This window comes from Thermobia domestica, chromosome 4 (genome assembly GCF_964235325.1).
Source record: "Thermobia domestica chromosome 4, izTheDome1.hap1.1, whole genome shotgun sequence".
NCBI lineage: Eukaryota > Metazoa > Arthropoda > Insecta > Zygentoma > Lepismatidae > Thermobia > Thermobia domestica.
Genome location: NC_137457.1, coordinates 13996215 through 14014717, shown reverse-complemented (window position 1 = coordinate 14014717; position 18503 = coordinate 13996215). Strand labels below are relative to the sequence as shown.

The 18503-nt window shown below is 33.3% G+C and overlaps 1 protein-coding gene across 1 annotated transcript in view; it reads right to left on the bottom strand.

Moving 5' to 3' along the window:
- The window catches only part of LOC145683630 (uncharacterized), an 82949-nt gene that overhangs the window by 17499 nt on the left and 46947 nt on the right, over window positions 1-18503 (bottom strand). The window contains exons 10-11 of the mRNA XM_081754967.1: window positions 15979-16011; window positions 651-674 (exon numbers count right to left, since the gene is read on the bottom strand). Of these exons, the coding sequence (XP_081611093.1) occupies window positions 651-674; window positions 15979-16011 (57 nt within the window). The remainder of the gene's footprint in view (window positions 1-650; window positions 675-15978; window positions 16012-18503) is intronic.

The window sequence follows — 18503 nt, the reverse complement described above, 5'->3', positions numbered from 1 at the left end:
CCCATTTTCACGGCGCAATATCTTCCGTTTGATTCTAAGAATTAAATGAGTTTTCAGAATGCTTGCTTCAACTGAATTGTCAGCTGTTAGCTGCTAAATGCCACTTCTACACCCTGATATTTCGAAAAGTAGTGCAAAAAGGCTCAATAACTTCTAGACTACCTGATACTTGAAATTTTTATATTTTGTGTAAGATTTTTCCCTCTTCCAAAAGCTGTTGCCCCGTTCAAATGCATACCTAATACATATACCAGTTACCTTCCAACATATACACAGAATACTAAAATACCATTTCAAATTGTAAAAGCACAGCTATGTTTTTAAATTTTCGACAGACAGAATTTTGAAATAAAATTGATTTGTGAATTCATTGTATATTTTCGTTTTGCAGCTAAGCGCAAATCATATAGCAAAGATCATGGTGCTATACTGAAATAGAAACAGACTTTCAGTAACCATGGTAACGGTTTGATAATCCCTGTTTCAGTCTCTTTATGACACTGAAATATTAACATTAAACGAATGTAGATATCCTGTGTAGCAGTAAACACAATTAATAAACATATAACACAATATAACATATATATATATAACACAATTAATAAACGTAAACTAAAATTTCAATTTAAAATAAATTGGATTCTACATACCTGCAGCTCTTAACCCAGGTACAACTAAAAGAGAATATAAAAAGTTCTAGTTATCATGTTGCTACCTATTCTTTAATAGTTCATAATCTAAATCTTCAATACTCGGGAACGCGATGTTTTATATACGCGTATATATATATATATATATATATATATATATATAATAACGGTAACTTTCGTTATATATTATTCTCCCAAGTCCATTATTTTATAACACTAACACTAAAACACAGTTTGAGATTTAACTAATTCATTTATTTTATATTCCACTTGTAAACACATTTAAATTAGATTAATAATTTAGATATTATACTTGTTTTTACGTAACATTCAATTTCAACAATTTAACTCTATATGTATACATAATATATTTGTTCATCTTCTAATTACATAAATTACCTGGCGAAAATATAGGGCACTTGTAGACAACGGGCACTACTTATCGTTATATAGATGGCTCCCAAAAGAATGGGAAATGCTAAAATGTGTTTAAAATATTCCAAAATACTATTTTTACAAAGAATCCTGGGCCGTGGTATGAAAAATTGACTAAATCTCGTACATCAATATATAAGTGATTTGAAAAATTGACTAAACCTCGTACATTCATATATAAGTGATTTGAAAAATTGACAAAACCTCGTATATCAATGTAAAAACAAGTTCAGAATTACATATGAACCATGATAAGTAAAATAGTTTGAGACATAACAAACCATATGAACATGAACAAAAAGACATTATTACTGTTGGTTATTAATACAAATAAAGGTTTTATTTAAGTCCAGATCTACTTTATTTAGTATGTCTTCTGGGATAACTTTTCTAACAAGTTGTAGATATTTAGTTTTGGTACTCTTTGAGTGCTTCCATCTCTTTAATTCATCGACATTACGTAGACCAAAACATTTACCAGTTTGTGCATCATATAATTCAAACACTTTGGGATTAATATGTTTCATGCATATATAGGGACTTGCATATAAATCACAAAATTTTGAGATTTCCCCCAAAGATGCGTCACTTTGTGAATATAAACAAACGAACAGAAGATCACTGACCTTGATTTTCGGTTTATTAACTTGTTGTTGCTCAATTTCTTGGTTACGACAATGAAGCCTTGTCTTTCGACGATACTGTACCATCTTAATTAGTTTTGAGTAGCAGACTTCATTCGTTTCTTCTAACAATTCCGAAGTGCTGTTCAACGGCGATTAACGAATCTGTGCCGTTATAAATATTTGCAACGTCAAGATTATCAGAAATAGAATAATTAAAAAAATGTGACTTCTGTTACATGGCTAATGCAATATGAGTGTTTGAATTTAAACAAGTGTCGAAATAATATTCCCAGGCTAGGATTTTCCACTAGTGAACTGATCGGATGACATGGTATCACGAGATGCACTTTAATATTAGCATTGTTCATGGCTCTAAGAAATACATTAGAACGAAATTTGCTTTCATTATCACATCTAATATGCTCAACAGGACCACATTGAGGGATATACATGTTTAAAATTCTATGCACTATAGCAGAAGAAGTTGCCTTTTTCAATTTATAAGCTACCAAATATCATGAAAAGATGTCCATAATAGTAAGTAAATACGTGTCACCCGTCTTGGCTCTAGGTAGTGGTCCATATAAATCGACAGATGTCCAAACGTGAGGCTTTTCCGCTAATATCGATAACATTGGCCTATAAATATGTTGACCGTTGTGTTTAATCTTCATACATTCTTCGCAATCATTAATATATGTTTTTATTTGACTTCGCATTCCCTTCCAATAAAACGATTTAGTAATCAGTGCATAACCTTTCAAGAATAATAGATGTCCAAAATCATTATGATATGCCTTGAGAATATGAGGTACGAATTGTGGTGGTACACATATTTTCTTTCGAGATGAACATTTAAAATATTTCGTTAAAAGTACATTATTCTCCATCGAGTACAGTACATTCCAATTGCGAGGACAGTTACATATGTTTTCACACAATGTCAGATGCTGTATGATTTGGGCATATTCTTCACATTTCCTCGGTTGATCTACTAAATCTTCTACAGAAATCTGCGCTATCTTGTCCTGTGGTACTTTAAATGTATGTATGGACAAAGTTCTATGTCCTTCATTTGGAAACAGTCTAGACAGTGCGTCTACTGGGCCATTCAAACTTCCTTTCATGTGCCTAACTTCGGATGTCAAATCAAAAGCTTGCAGTTCCAAAGATCATCGGAGTAAACGTGTATTATATACTTGTACTTTTTAAATGTATCTCAACGAATGGTCAGTCATAACAACAAAGTGTCGGCCGATTAGGTAAGGAGCGAACTTCTGAAGAGAAAAACGAACTGCTAACAGTTTAATTTCTGTCGTTGTATATCCTTTCTTTGAGTTTTTCAAAGTTCTACTTACACAGTGGATGACCGTGGGTTCATTATCAATAGGATTAGGTTGCCATAATACTCCAGGTATTCCGGATATATGTAGATCCGTCACACTGAACATAAAATATACGATCAAAATTCGGAGTTTTTCAATTTTTGGAAACTATGCTCCTGATCTTCACACCAACCTTTTCTAGTAATACTAAATAAGTGCTCTGCAATTTCAGCGAAGTGTGGTATAGCTTTAAGAAACCAATTGAATTGTCCTAGAACCTAATGTGTATCTTTAGCAATTTAGCAATTTGAGACAAATTCTTGATAGCTTGAACCTTTGCTTCTGAGAAACATGTCCTATTTGAATTAATAGTATAACCCGGAAATTCAATAGAACATTTAAAAATACCGATTTTTCTAAATTAATGATCAAGCCAGCCTTTTCTAGACTTTCTAGCACGACATCTAAACATTCTTGGTTACTGGTGGTCCTTACTACTGGTCTTGCTTTTCGTTGTCGCTGAGAAAGATGCTCCTTGCTAAAACCGTTATTCCAAAACTGCTTATAAAGATGAAGAGTTGGGGTGTTGCGTACTTTCACACCCCGAAGTGAAAGCGCCTTTCTCCGCGTTTTTGTAACCGACTTCCTTCTTAGAACGTAACACAAAAGGAAATCATCACGTTCTTCCTTTGTTAGAGTATCCATTGTGACTTACACATTTACACACGCACACTTCCAAACACGTAGGTCTATGCGTATAGGAAAATAAGATATACGTACAACAGTTTATATTTTCTTACACAATCACAAGACACAAAAGATTCACTAACTCATTTAATATTCAACTCAACTGCACACTCTACTGCTACACTGTCTCTGTCCAACTAGATTATCATTCGAGTAACACCAAACCACCCTTCTGAACGAAACAGACAGATTGTTTGACTTGAGCCCAAAACATAAGCAGACAGTGTATACTTCAGTCGCGAAAGGGTATAAATAAACGATAAGAGTGCGTCGTCTTCTACTTAAGGGAAGCAATTTATTTCCAGTGGAGTTATTTATATTTTGTTCTCAATTTCCTGGGTAAGCATCAAGACAATATTAAGGCTGCCATATTTATTTTTCATGACAATACGGGACATCATTATTCCCTCAAGCTTCTCAACACAATGCATTGTTTGGAAACAGTTTATTTTCAATGCATTATCCTATTCAATGAATATATATACAAAGAAATAAACAACATTCTACAGTACAGTCTGCTCTCAGGATTTTTTTTCTTTTTGGAAAACTCCTGAGTGATTTACATTTACATGTGATATTTTCATTGGAATCGCACACTTATTATGTCATAGAATGTCCTGCACACAATAATGATCTCCTAAAATTACGTATTCTTCTTATTTAAAAACGAAAGGTTTTCCGAGAGCCAAGAAAACTGAGCCGAGGACTTACTTTCAAACATTACAGGAATTCAGTTTAACATTTCGCATAGTTTTGAACCTAAGCACACGAAAAGCAAACCCTCCGTGATCTTTGACCCCTTATGACCATCCAGAGTTTCATTTTTGGTTGAAATGAAACCTTTAATAATTATTTAACACACGTTTTCAGTGGTATCTATGGTTAGATTATTGTTGTACTACAAGATGCTGAAAACAGAATGATTTCCAATCCATTTTTCTAATAAAATATTCTTAGTTTTAAATACCATACCAATTAAATTAGTTTTCAAACATTGCCGTCTCATGCTTGCCAATGTATGAACTATGAACTTCTTATTTCGTGACATTTGACCTTTTATGACATTGTTGACCCTTTTCTATGTCCACACACACTCCTTGGAATTACCTTTATGAATGTGTTCTATCCCAGCTCAAATCATTATTTCCAACGTTACAGTTTCTTACTTGTGAACACATCAAACGTGACATTTTAACTGCGTGACCATTGATCTTTGATGACATTGCTGACTTCTTCGCTTTGCTAAAAGGATCTGCGGAAGATACTTTTCGCATATGCTTTATAACATTATCTTCAACTGAATTAATCGTGTAGAATAAGCTGTTGAGAAGGGAGCTTTCTCCACAAAGGTCACAGATGACCTGTTAGAGGTCACCGGGTCACAATTGCCCACATTTCTCGTTATCACATTTTTTCGGATCACAATTTATGTCGATATACTAATTTTTGTTACCGGAGATGGATATTTAAAAAAAATGACATCTAAGACTACTATTTAACATTGAAATTACATAAAGAAAAAACTCGCATTTTGTCCTTTTACCCCGTAACTCAGCAGATTATAATACCCATGATCTCGTTTTGCTATCAAACAAATCTTCTGATCTTCCTCTAAAACGAATGCAAATTTTACAGTTCTAACTTTTATGAGTCCTGAGTACCATGAAATTAAAATTTATACACGAATTATGGGACAGTCTGTATGTGAAAGTATATACTCGTATGTACACATTTATGAAAGAAACTTCCGGAGGTATTACCGTGCATTGCGTTCAAAAAGAACTTACATCTTATAATTATGGAGGTGGAACTGCTAACAGAGAAATACACCGATCACTAAAGATAAGAAACGTTTTACGAGTTGTTCAATTACAACTAATAAATTCCCAGTACCAGAAATACTAAAGTACCAAAAATGAAAGTTTTCAGGTCCATATATCATTTTATTGGTAAGTAAGCAACACTGTTCATAAATGAAGTTATATTCCTGGTTGTTAAGCAAGGAACGAACTCGTTCAAGTTGAAAAAAGTTAACTAGAGTGAATTTTCTTATGAAGTGGTTCGATTATCATTGTTTCAAATTTTACAAACAAATCAATTCAAATCATCCACTAACAATAAATTAATCTAGTAATGGTATGTCACCATTTGTTTACCACTATTTACATACGATATTACTAATCATAGCCGTATCATGTAAAAGATGAGATTTGATCAGATAGGGGATTCTACAACTTGTAATCTTCAGTATGATTATTTAGCCATATATAGAAAAGTATTATATAGCAATACTTTTATAGAAAAGTATAGCTATAAAGAAATATTATATAGCAATATATAGAAAAGTAATGTATTACTTCTTTAATTATCGTTATTATGTAAAATGTTCAATATATGTCACTGGTAATGCCATTAAATGACATAGATGTATGTTATTTGAAGTTAGAATTTATTATTTGATTAAAAGTGTTTATGTGTATTACATAAACAAAGTGAATACATAGTGTAACGACCAGTTATTCAACGTTCCATTACAAATTTTATAAGGATATGTTTATATTCGTTATTTTTATTTAGTTTACTTTATGTTTCATTATTCTTAGTAGGCATTAAAACTGTAGTTGTGACATCACGAATACTGATACGCAATGTATCATTCAAAAGTCTTGTCATCTCCCTGAATACTATTTATCTGCTTCCAAATAGGCTCCAAACATTATTGGTAAACATTGTGATTATAGATTTTTTTTAGTTTATTGTAAATTCTTCTTTATTTAATTTTCAGTTTGCTGTTACTAATTTGAATATGTAACTATCAATTTACAACACAAATTTTATTAAAACGAGCCTATGAATGAAAGCTTTCTGGGACACTAAATGAATCACTGGGCGGAAAATGCTTTAAATTGTATACGCATGCATTTTTTAAAATCTTGTTCTTGGTATTGATCGATTGATGCCTAAAATGTATACGTAAAATCAGTGAAAGCTGATAAATATAAAGAGAAATCAATATGGCGTTTAAATCAGTTTTAGGCGTGTTTAGCGAATTACCATAAAATATTGAAAATTCTATTATTTTGTGCAGTAAATGAATATACATGGTAAGATGGGTTTATGCAATATAGTTAAGATATACCTCAATATGAACTGCTACTACCCTAGCCCCCTATCCTAGATGATTCCCAATGTTAAATAAATTTACCAAGTTAGATTTTTATATGAAATAATTAACTAACAAATAATATTATTCTTTTCTGAACCTAGCAAAGCCAATATTACAGCTTATCTTCAAAACACGAGATGGATGTTTCCAGACACGTAAGCTCCGCAGTCATGTACAAATACGTCGCTGTCTCAAAGTAATGAATAAATTAAATATTAGAAACGAATGAATTATATACGTCGAATTCTTGATATTAAATGAAATAATCTAGCTACTTGCTGTAGGAAGTAGAATGGTGCTAAGATAACTGATGTATCCTATAATCCGGGTCGTTTGAAAACAGACAGCTGTAGTACAGCTCTTGTATCCAGGTATTCAAACTAAGCATTAATGTTTGGAACTGAGATTTGGATTTTGAATGACTATTGCGTTGAATGCTGTAACTCTGCTTCCCCGCTTGCTATCCGGACCTGCTCGACTGGTGATAAATGAAATGGAAGTCCGAAATATACAAATTGTATAAAACAAGTTAAGATTTTCTTAGGGCAACAAATGACTGTTTCCATAGTGAAAGGAGTATTAATATGGAGAGTTTTAAAGTTAGCCCACAATACCTAACCTGATCTTTCATATTGCTTTTGTCAAAAAAAAAAAAAATGCGATCTATGTTGCTTGATTCTTAGGACTTTTACAGAAATAGAACTTGCGTTGATTGCGCCACGATAACTTAGTATTACAGATGTAAAAATACTTCGAGATTCTCAATAGTTTATGTCCATATATTGCCATTCTGTTGCTGTTAATTTTCGTTACGGTACCTTCGGGTTATTGATTTTGCTGCCACCTAACATTCTCCATGTAACACTTTACTTTATACTTGTATGGTTAGTCTTTGTAATCATCTTCGTAGTACTATTCACACACACAAGCAAAAAAAAAAAAAAAAAAAAAAACGATAATAGCAAGGAATATAATCATTTTCCTTATGTTTAGCATTATCCACTTGAACGAGCACTGGGTACTTCCAGGATGTCCCATTGAAATTCTCTCTCTCTCTCTCTTCGTAACGTTATTTACTGAAACTTCGAAAAAATTAATAGAATAAATTGTAGAGTATGAATAACGGATTTAAAATAACGAAGAGGGCAACTAATACAAGTAAAAACGATCTGAAAACCTCTTGCTCCTTCTAGTGTTAATAAAAATTGATATATTTTTTCGACAGTAATGCTAGCATCAACCAAGATGTTCTCTACTTTTGTTGTATGTGCAACTTCATTTAGATTTTACCCAAGAGAGGTAGTCTATTTAGATAATACTGAGTGAAAGAATAGAAAGGAACACTTGAAAGAGTTCTTGGAATTCTCGAAATACATGGTTAGTTATAATTCCACATCACGGATTTACAACTATTCTATGATTTTCCAGGACCACAAATTCTCACATATGCCTTTCCAAGTTGTCTATAAATATGTAATTTTATTCTGTAAGGAAAAAATCTAACTTATTCTTTATCAAGAAGCCTTGCTAGCATATTAATTGTTTATTTTTATTTCAGTGTTAGTTATAAAGTTTTACAGTTTATAGGACATGCGGAAGCACAAGGCTGGTGACTTATAGCCTACGTAAGTGTTTGAAAATCATTACATCATATGAAGAAGCAAAATAAACTTTCTACTTTAGGTAGTGTGAAGTAACTGTGTATTGGATATGAAGTGACGATGAGATAATTGTATAAACTCCAATTTAATTCACTAAATTCGATTATTTTATTAAATTACTTTATTAACGAAAGAATCATGAACTCTTGAAAACTCATTGAAAGAAAACTTTCATCAGGACTGTACATTTTCAGACACCTGTTGTAAACACATTTTTGTTAAATAAACTCGACTAGCTTCCTCTTTACCCTTCCGCATACCTTCAAGCACAGCCTGATACTTCCCGATTCATTGGACTCTTAGGTCATAATTCTTGAGTTGAACAAAACCACGAGGAACACAACAAGGGATACTCGACACACGATTAAGATAGGTGCAGGATCATCGGAGACAAACAGATCCCACCATTGGAGGACGACCGACTCCATAAGTCAAGAGTACCATTCTGTCGGTTCATCGCCGCAGATACCTTTAAGTTTGTTAGCAGAGTAGTGGAATGAAGATGTGCGAAAACATCATTGGAAACGCATGAAGACGAGAGAACTCGACGCCCCTTGCAGATCAACAGAATAGAAAGCTAGGTGTTGACTGTCTCCAGCTATGCAGGCTGCTCCAATGGAAAACATACATCACTCCAGACGACTAGGACGACGCCAGTCTCGATGGATCTATCAGGCTAGTGCTCATCCTTTATCTTTCAATCATAACTTATTTCTCTCTCACACACCTTTTCCCTACTAGTCGTCTTTAAAATTGAAACATTTGAATTTTATTTAAATTTAATCATAATTTCATTGTCAAGTATCGTGTTGTGCATCAGTTCCATCCCCTATTGTTACATTATTGTATGAGTATTTTTAGAGATTATTCTGAGCTACAACTGATGGCACAGCACCGGCACAGTAGAAGCATTCTTTCTCAAAACCGTTAAACTACTTCATAAGCAAGCTGAATATTTCATACAAATGACTTTAGTCATTTAAAAATGTATCCGCGACTACTGTTAAAATGAATATATTAAAACGACTTACTCCTTGCACGTTTCATCACAAGGGCTTGTTCAAGTCATCCTAGGTAATAATGTAAACTTTGATTAGTAGTTTATAAATATATGTTTATGTTGATCAATGCTTGTATGAATGGGGTAAATGCTTAGTAACATAGATTAAAGCTATTTAATATAAATAATTAATTCACACCTAAGATTTGTATGAAAAAATAACAAATACTATACGACTGTAAGACTTTTTTTTTTACTTTTTCCTGTGCACTACACAATTGTCAGACATCCTCTCGTCTCAAAGAACCTCCAACATAGTCTAACTCTTAAACGCAGTTGAATCCTGTCTACATTTTTCTTCTGTTCCGAATACTAAAATTATATTTTGTGCGCTAAGTTCTCTTTGATGTTTCAGGCCGCGTAGATGCGTCTCGTATATAATTCTTAGTTTTAAATAATAACCTAATTATGTTACTTTTAAATACACTAACATAATTCCAAATCACATACTCAAGTAAGTTATTGTATTAAATTATTGATCTTATAGTAGCGGATGTAGTCATTAGTAGATTAGTATTAAAACATTTGATAATGTTTCTGAGATTACAAATATCCACTAGACTTTTAATCAGAGGTAAAGCATGGAAACTGAAAGGATAATGCTTTTCAGTGTACTATTTGTAGTCAAGAATTAATACATAAGATTCCTTGGAATTAACCCGAGAAAGCCTAGGGGCTGCCTCAGCGGCACCCTGGTCCATTTAAATGCAATTATTCTTAATAGATGTTTCATCGCGTGTCTTCCGCTCTAGAATTCTCCTATCTCTTTTGAAATATGCCCCCTGATTGAGTTGTCCATACGTTTTCTTATTTTACTTCAGAAAAAAATAGGGTTATTTTTTATATTGACGTAAAGGCCCAAGGGTGCCTTGGAGGCACCCTGATCAATTTTTAATGCCGTTATTCTTAATAGATATTTCGTCCCGTGCCCTGCTCTCTAGAATTCTTCTATCTCTTTGAAATACACTTTCTGATTGCGTTTCCTAAGCATTTTTTTGCTTTAACTCAGAAAAAATAGCGTTATTTTTTATATTAACGTAAAGGCCCATGGGGTGCCTCTGAGGCTCCAATTGAAGTATGTACTTTTCTAATTATTTTACATACTGTTCATTTTTATTACCATTGACAAATGATTTCATAGCAAAGTAATAACTAGCTTTTCCTATTAATTACGGAAAATACAAATGGTCGCGGTGAGTTCAGGTAGCTTGTATATGCAACAGGGAGCCTCAGAGGCACCCCCTGGGCCTTTTAAGGGTAAAATTAGCATGGGCTTTCTCGGGTTAAGGAAGAGAATTATTTTTTTTAACACTGTAACTTCTCTCAGAAGTCACCTCTACTTTTCAAATAAGAGATCATAAAATTAATTAATTAAATAAGTTAGGGTCTCTAACTCCCATTTGTAAACAATATGCTGTTTTGTTTACATTTTCCAATGTTCAAACTTATCCAATGTTATAATAATTTCGTTAATAATATTAATAGGTTAAAGTTAATAATTTCTATCCGTTACAATTCATATCAATAAATAGTTATGAAGTTGACAAAGATTGACTAGCCATTATTTTATTTTTAATGTTCTTCCTTAATTGCAGAATATTAATTCTTCAATAAGTTTTTATAGTATTGTTTAGTTGTGTGTAATAACTACCAATCAGTATGTGTTTACAAACGTCAGAGGGGTATGTATTTTATCATAATTTATAATGATAAACTTTTACTCTAATTTATGTGGTTATTCTCACTGTCGCTTACAAGTACAGGAAATTCGGTGTTTTAGAACTTTTGTTGCGATTTAGTAGTATTTTCAAACATAGTTAGTGTTTCAATTTAATTACTTCAAAGTACAAAAAACGTTAGAAAACATATGAAGACCTTTTTTCAAAACTCGATAGAGTAAATTTTGAGAAACGGATATATATATGGATAGATATGCTTTTTATGCTACCAATATAGCTGTGAAATCAGAACTAGCAAATATCAAAATGTGTAGTGTGTATAGAATACTGAATAGAGCATTGTGTCACAACTCGATTGAGGTAATGTACAATAATAACAAAAATGCAAATCCAGTCAAAAAGATGTTTTGTGCTTCATCGAGTTTTGAAAAAGCGCTCCTCATATTTACATTTGAACATTTATATTTGACTTTCCATTGGTTGGTTACATGGGGGAAATTATTATATACAAAAAATTAGGGACTTTAAGTAAGAACGATTTTAGCCAATGGAATACAGTAGGCTGAAGGCTAAGACCTAACTAATTATATTCTCTTTCATTATTAAAATATGTATTTTATGTTCAAATTAAATGAGATAAAATATATTTAAAACATATTGTTAAACTACTGAAACGACATAACACATTTCACAGATATATCTTTTTACACACCAGCTACTTTCTCGTTGTCGAATACTTGTTCGCTATAAACTAAACTTTGCGTTTCTTAATGATGTACAAGTTATCTCTTCTCTCTTTTTAACTTCCCTTACGTTTACAAATTTTGCTCTCCATTTTTACATCTCTATTTACAATTTCAGAGGTTGAAAATAATATAAAATTAAAGGAGGTATGTTCCGTATACTGAATTGAAATTTATGTTTTGTGAATCTTTTCCAGATGTATTTTCAGTATTCTGTGTTTAATGTTTCCATAGAGTTTCTCAATCGATTTTACATTATTAGTAAATTTTTCATTCACTTTCTTAACAATATTTTCCGCAACAATTATGTACACTTAGTGTCAAAAATCTCCTCACTTTAAAATACACAATCAAAGGAAAACGTACTGATTTCAAAAGTTAGTATATCATCCAATTATTACTGTCAACAGCATATAATGTACATGTATGCACAAAACACGACATGTCCATCAGACACCCTTTAAGTATGTCACAAGTCACGTAGTTGTTGCAGAAAATATTTAACCCCAAATAGAAATATTCATGAGACTCTTTTATGGATTTCAATAAGATATACGTGTTACACGACATTATTTGAAATTCTAAAATTTGTGATTTTATTATTTTGCAAGTCTAAGACTGACCCAAATAAGTAAGTTAGAAAGTAATGTTTTCGGAACATAAACTGGCGTATGGGCTTCCATATATGCGAGATGTCCAGTCTTAAAATGGAACATCTCCTTTAGCCTAACCGGCATAAGCGTGTGACGTAAAACTCAAAAATCTCAAAATGGAACATCCCTTATGTGTTATTTTATTCTGCGGCTGACGTTCCTTTGACATCGAAGGGATATATCCATGACATATGGTTACATAATATTTCTGAAGACTTTCTACATATACTAAGTTTTTTTTTTTAAATTCTTCACAACCTTCAATGCAATATAACTGATTAAAATTTTTATAAAATCTACATGTATTATATGATGAAGCAATGTAACTGCATAAATAAACATCCTAAATATTATTATTTATATATGATCCTATCTAACCCTTGATAGCAGAGCTTTTTCTATATCAGAAATTAAATTCTATCTGATTTTAATTACAGAAAGGTGAAACGATAACTATAAAGTACTAATATAAGAAACAGATTATCATTAGAAAATAAAAGCGCATCTCTAAATGTAGACATAATCCGTTTCCAACACTTGGACAAACAATTTAACATACGGTGGTAGAGTAAAGCTTATTGAGAATCAAAGAAGCCATTCAAAATATGTGTCAAGGCTTAGAGATTATAGAATTGCACACTCTTGTTCTTCTCTAACACTTTCTATTAAATGAAACAAGCGATAAAGGAAAGGCAAAACTTCCATATAGTATGGGATATGGATTAATCTTTCCAACTTGGTTGGATAATAACGTCACAGAAACCTGACTAAGATCTTGTTTGTATCGTACCCTAATAAGAATGATATCTGTGCCACTAAAGCAGTTGTCCTGTTTTGCATTATATCATCCTTGTATGCGGAAAGAAATATATACCATTACAAAGTTAAAGCAAATATGTTTCTATGTTATATATTTCTACGCATAGCCTACACAAATTCTTTTACATAAAGCCAGTTTGAACATGTCATTTCCCTGTAGAATGAATGCGTGTGCTGGTTCCCTGCATCTTTCGTAGATGATCAGATTTTATTTACCTTCAGAACATCAGTTACTCTGCTACTTAGTGTGAGGTTAACATACGAGGTGTGACAATTAAATAACGAGACTGGTGTCATAAATGTGATGTATTGCAAAGAAAGTTACAATTGACTGTTATCCCATTCAATATACTGCCCTCCCCTATCTATACAACACTGCATACGAGCTTTCCATTGTTCAAAGCAATGCTGTAGGTCATCAGATGTCACACTGTTCAACAACTGTGCCGTTTTTCGTTTCACCTCTTCCATAGACTGAAAATGTGTTCCCTTCAATGCACTTTTCACTTTTCGAAATAGATAGAAGTCACAAGGAGCCAGGTCTGAGGAATTCGGAGGATTGTCCAGCACAGGAATGCGCTTGGCTGCTAAAACTTGCTTCACAGAAAGAGCATTATGGGCATGCGCATTGTCTTGGTGGAGGATCCATGCTTCGTTCTTCCACAAATCCGGTCTCTTCTTCCTTATTCTTTCCTTCAGCTTGATTAGGACTTCTTTGTAGTAGGTCTGATTCACCGTTTGACCCTGAGGCACCCATTCAGTCATGATGATAACCCTGATATCGAAAAAAAAAACAATGAGCATTGCCTTCACTTTCGACTTGCTCATTCGTGCTTTTTCATTCTTGTAGATGTTGGAGTCTTCCAGTGCATGGATTGGCGCCTAGTCTCGGGGTCATACTGAAAAATCTGTTTCATCACATGTGATGACACGTGTTAGCAACTCTGGTTCTACTTTGAGTCGTTGCATGACGTCACAGCAAATGGTCTTTCGAATGTCTTTTTGTTCCTGAGAGAGGTTTTCCGGGACAATTATTGCACAAACTTTTGTCATATTTAACAGGTTGACTGCCAAGGTGATTTGAGGGTACTGCTCCCAGGAGGCCATAAATTTCTTTTTACCTTCGGTTCAATTATTGATAGTCATATCACATTTTTGTCGCGATATTTTCTTCTCCCGAAAATGTACCAATGGGAGCGGAGCACCATATGTCATGCTCATGGTCTCACAGTAATTTGTGACAATTAGCATCATATATGATGCTCAAGAACCTGAATAGGTTAGTAATTTGTGATATCGAGCATGAGCATAATATATGGTGCTCATGGCCCCACAGAAAAATAAGGTGAGCACCACATATGATGCTCATGGCAGTCAAATCATGCAACATTTGTCTTACTGTCTCTTTGTTAATGTTAATGTTCGCCTGCGATCATCCGAATGTTCAGACGTCTGTCTTTCCGCACAAGTTCATTTATTTTATGAACATTTTCGTCCGTTCTTGAACTCGAAGGGTGGCCGGGTATTCCTGATCTTCAACCTTCTTTCTACCTTCTGAAAATCGTTTCTGCCATTCGGAAACTCGAGCACGTGACATAGCATTATCACCATACACCTCTTTTAACATTGAACAACATTTCGTCGGTGTTTTCTTTTAATTTCATCTGAAATTTGATGTTAATGCGCTGCTCAACTTTACTGTTCACCATGATTCCTGTACTACTACAGAATACTGCACTCTTCATGCAAGCCTGCAAAGAAAAGAAAAGCTTTCAGAATCATGAAACAGACAGTGGCTGCTCATGAAGGGTCAAGATCAACAACACATCATTAGCTACCTCTCTCCCCCAAAGATCCTGCTCGACAGGAGGTGGGCTGCCTCGTTATTTAATTGCCAATCCTCGTATTCAAGAAAATTGAGCGGCTAACTGATTTAGAAGTATTGTCAGTCGTCTGTTTTGTAGGAACAAGAAACATGACAGCTGAAAATGTTCGTTTGTAAATAGCTGAGGTGACAATGTAACGAGTGACACTAAAGAGCATAATGCTTTGGGACTATAATACCACATGCTGGTACTCGAACTTTAGATCTGATCACAGTTTTGGCTGGAACAAACACCATCCCAAGCCATACACATTTACTATATAAAACTTTGTAATACCTTAGGTTTTTCATTCTGTAATTCATTATGTTTTCAGATTTATAATCAAAAGTGTGAGTCCACTATATGAAATCTCCATTTCACTATATATGTCAACATGGTGTAACGAAAAGTCAGTATTCTTATACTAAGGATATATATGTACATAAATGAATGTATATTCCTTATCCTAGATATAATATAGAGTGTTAAATTCTTATTACTATTGTGTTGGTAATTATAAATTGAGAAGAATGACAAGCAAACGAGTACCTGCGTAAGCTTCTCCTCTCAGGGGATCATTATCTATGTGATAAATAATATTTTTATTGATTTTCATACTTAGTTTTAAGAATATACGTATTATTTTAAGGATACTATACTAGATACAAGATGGAAATAATAAAAATGTGATAATTTATCACTTGAATTGAGCCAGCGTTTCAGTAGTAATTTATCTGGTGCAAGTGCTTTGTCTGTCTCGAGAAATTGTTAATTTTTGTCAAAATTTATTATAACTGACATAGAAATTATTGCTTTTGGAAGAAAATAAAATTTAATCTACCTCAAAATTATTTATAACATTCATATTACTAAAATATAAATTACGAAGCACGTCTAAAAATGGGAGTAATAGATTTTTGTAGGTTTTCTTAAAAAAAAAAAAAAAACATTTAAAACAAAATTTTTACATGGTTACATCAGTACTTATGTGAACTATTTCTCCATGTAGTCGCCACCCATATCGACGCGAAGGATTAATATTTTATCCTTCGTTAAAAAAGTCCGCCGCCACCTCTTTTGCCCAATTCTTCATCTCCATTTTTACATCCTTGTCAGTTGAATTTTTTTCCACCAATGTGTATCTTCAGGGAGATGAACAGATGATAGTCTGAAGGCGCCAGGTTAAGAGAATGCCCATATTAGTCAAAATCAACGGTGTTCCACTCCTTTGCTTATCGTGCGTATCACTACGACCGCTTTTAATTTCATGACATTACTTTAACACACATGTACCACTCATAATTTCTTCGCCATAAACTGATTTGATCTTGTTAGAAGCTTCAGACGATGGTTCTCCCTCCACAACGAGATAACAGATAACTATGCGAATCTCGCACTTGACGGTAGATTTTATCGACATCTTTCACGGGAAACGCTACTATGATCACAGTTTTGGTCGTACTGACGTGTGATTCGGCTCGCTGGAGAGGCTGAGAACTAAGCTAAACGGCAGTGTGACCAACATAGAAATAGCAAATCCCTCTGTCGACGACGGCCCTAGTACACTTATTTTGTGGACGTGCCTCTTATTATACTTTCTTTGTTTTCCTGTGATTTTATTGTTTAGAAAATATATTACTGACAAAACCGAACACGTGTCCATTATTTCTTTTTTATTTATTTACACTATATATATGTTTTCACTATGTAGTAATTATTTGCTTTTTCATTAGATAATAATCATCAATTACGAAGAAACAGAGTAATCAAATAATACGTAAAACACAAACTTAGTTTATGATAAGAGAAAATTGCAAAGGAACAATACTATTGATTATATAGGACTTTAGAGTCCTTTTCAGACCCGCCACTCTGTGAGTCGTAGACCTATAGCTTAAAGAGCGATCCAAAAAATGGACTCACATCGGGAATTGAACGTAAGTCCCCCGCGCCTAGGGTACGTTTTTGAACCATATAAGAAACAATCACAAATGATTGACGTTCATTAACGAAAATTGAATGCGAAAAGAAAGTTATTTTTCTCTAGAAATGTGATCGAAGGTAAGTGAAAATCGTATTTTTATATATTTTTTAGTCTTGAAATTACCATAACTCTTTTGTTTGTGTAAAGGATATTCGTATCTCTTACTATAAGAGCACTAGGTTCTGGAAGTACCTCTCTAGATGAACGATGGGAAAGACGTTTTGGAAGGAGCCAATAATACAGACGTATTTCTTAAAGAGAGAAATATTTTATAGGGCATGTTTAACGACGCTATTCACAATTCATAGTCGGCGGCGGTATTTAAACGCAAATATCTGTTACTAACGTAAGATTAAAATGAGATATATTTTATATATTTTATATTTTTTCATGTTTTCTTTTCGCATATTCTGCTTCCGGTGTTAAGATGTATTTTCATCTGTTTTTTTTTTTTTTAAACAGGAATATGTATATGGAAATGTGTTATAAACTGTATTGTATGAAACTATAATTCACACCTCATCACTGCTGAGAGAGGATGCTAACATATATTGATAATGTGTCATTCGAATAAGGAATTAAAAATGTCGTTGTAATGAGTCGTGATTTGTTTACTTCCATTACAAAATTGGTTGAAAATAGTGTCTACTGTTAAAATGCTGGTAATCCATATTAAGCACGATCGCAGATATGGCCTGTGATGGGATCATGTCGTCTTTGTACGAAGTATTTCCCCCAAAAGCAATACTCAGAATTTATCACTTTCTGCAATGTAGACTGCTAGTGGTAAATTGAATAAAGAAAGTGTCTCTTTTCACAATATATGGAAGTATCTATCGATATTTGTTTATCTTTTAAATTTTTAGATTGTAATAAATTTCGAATTATAAGTAAACATGTTTGGAGATTTAAGCTCAGTGATAGAGCCCTTAACTTTGGCACGTGGGGTCCCTGGATCGATCCCCGATCAAGTAAGTTTGTGGTGGAAAACTTCATGTCCGTGCGTTTTCTCAGGGTGCTCAAGTTTCTTCCAACATTTGTATTCTACTAATTCTTTCATAGTTATTCCTTGAATTAATCTTCCGTTTTG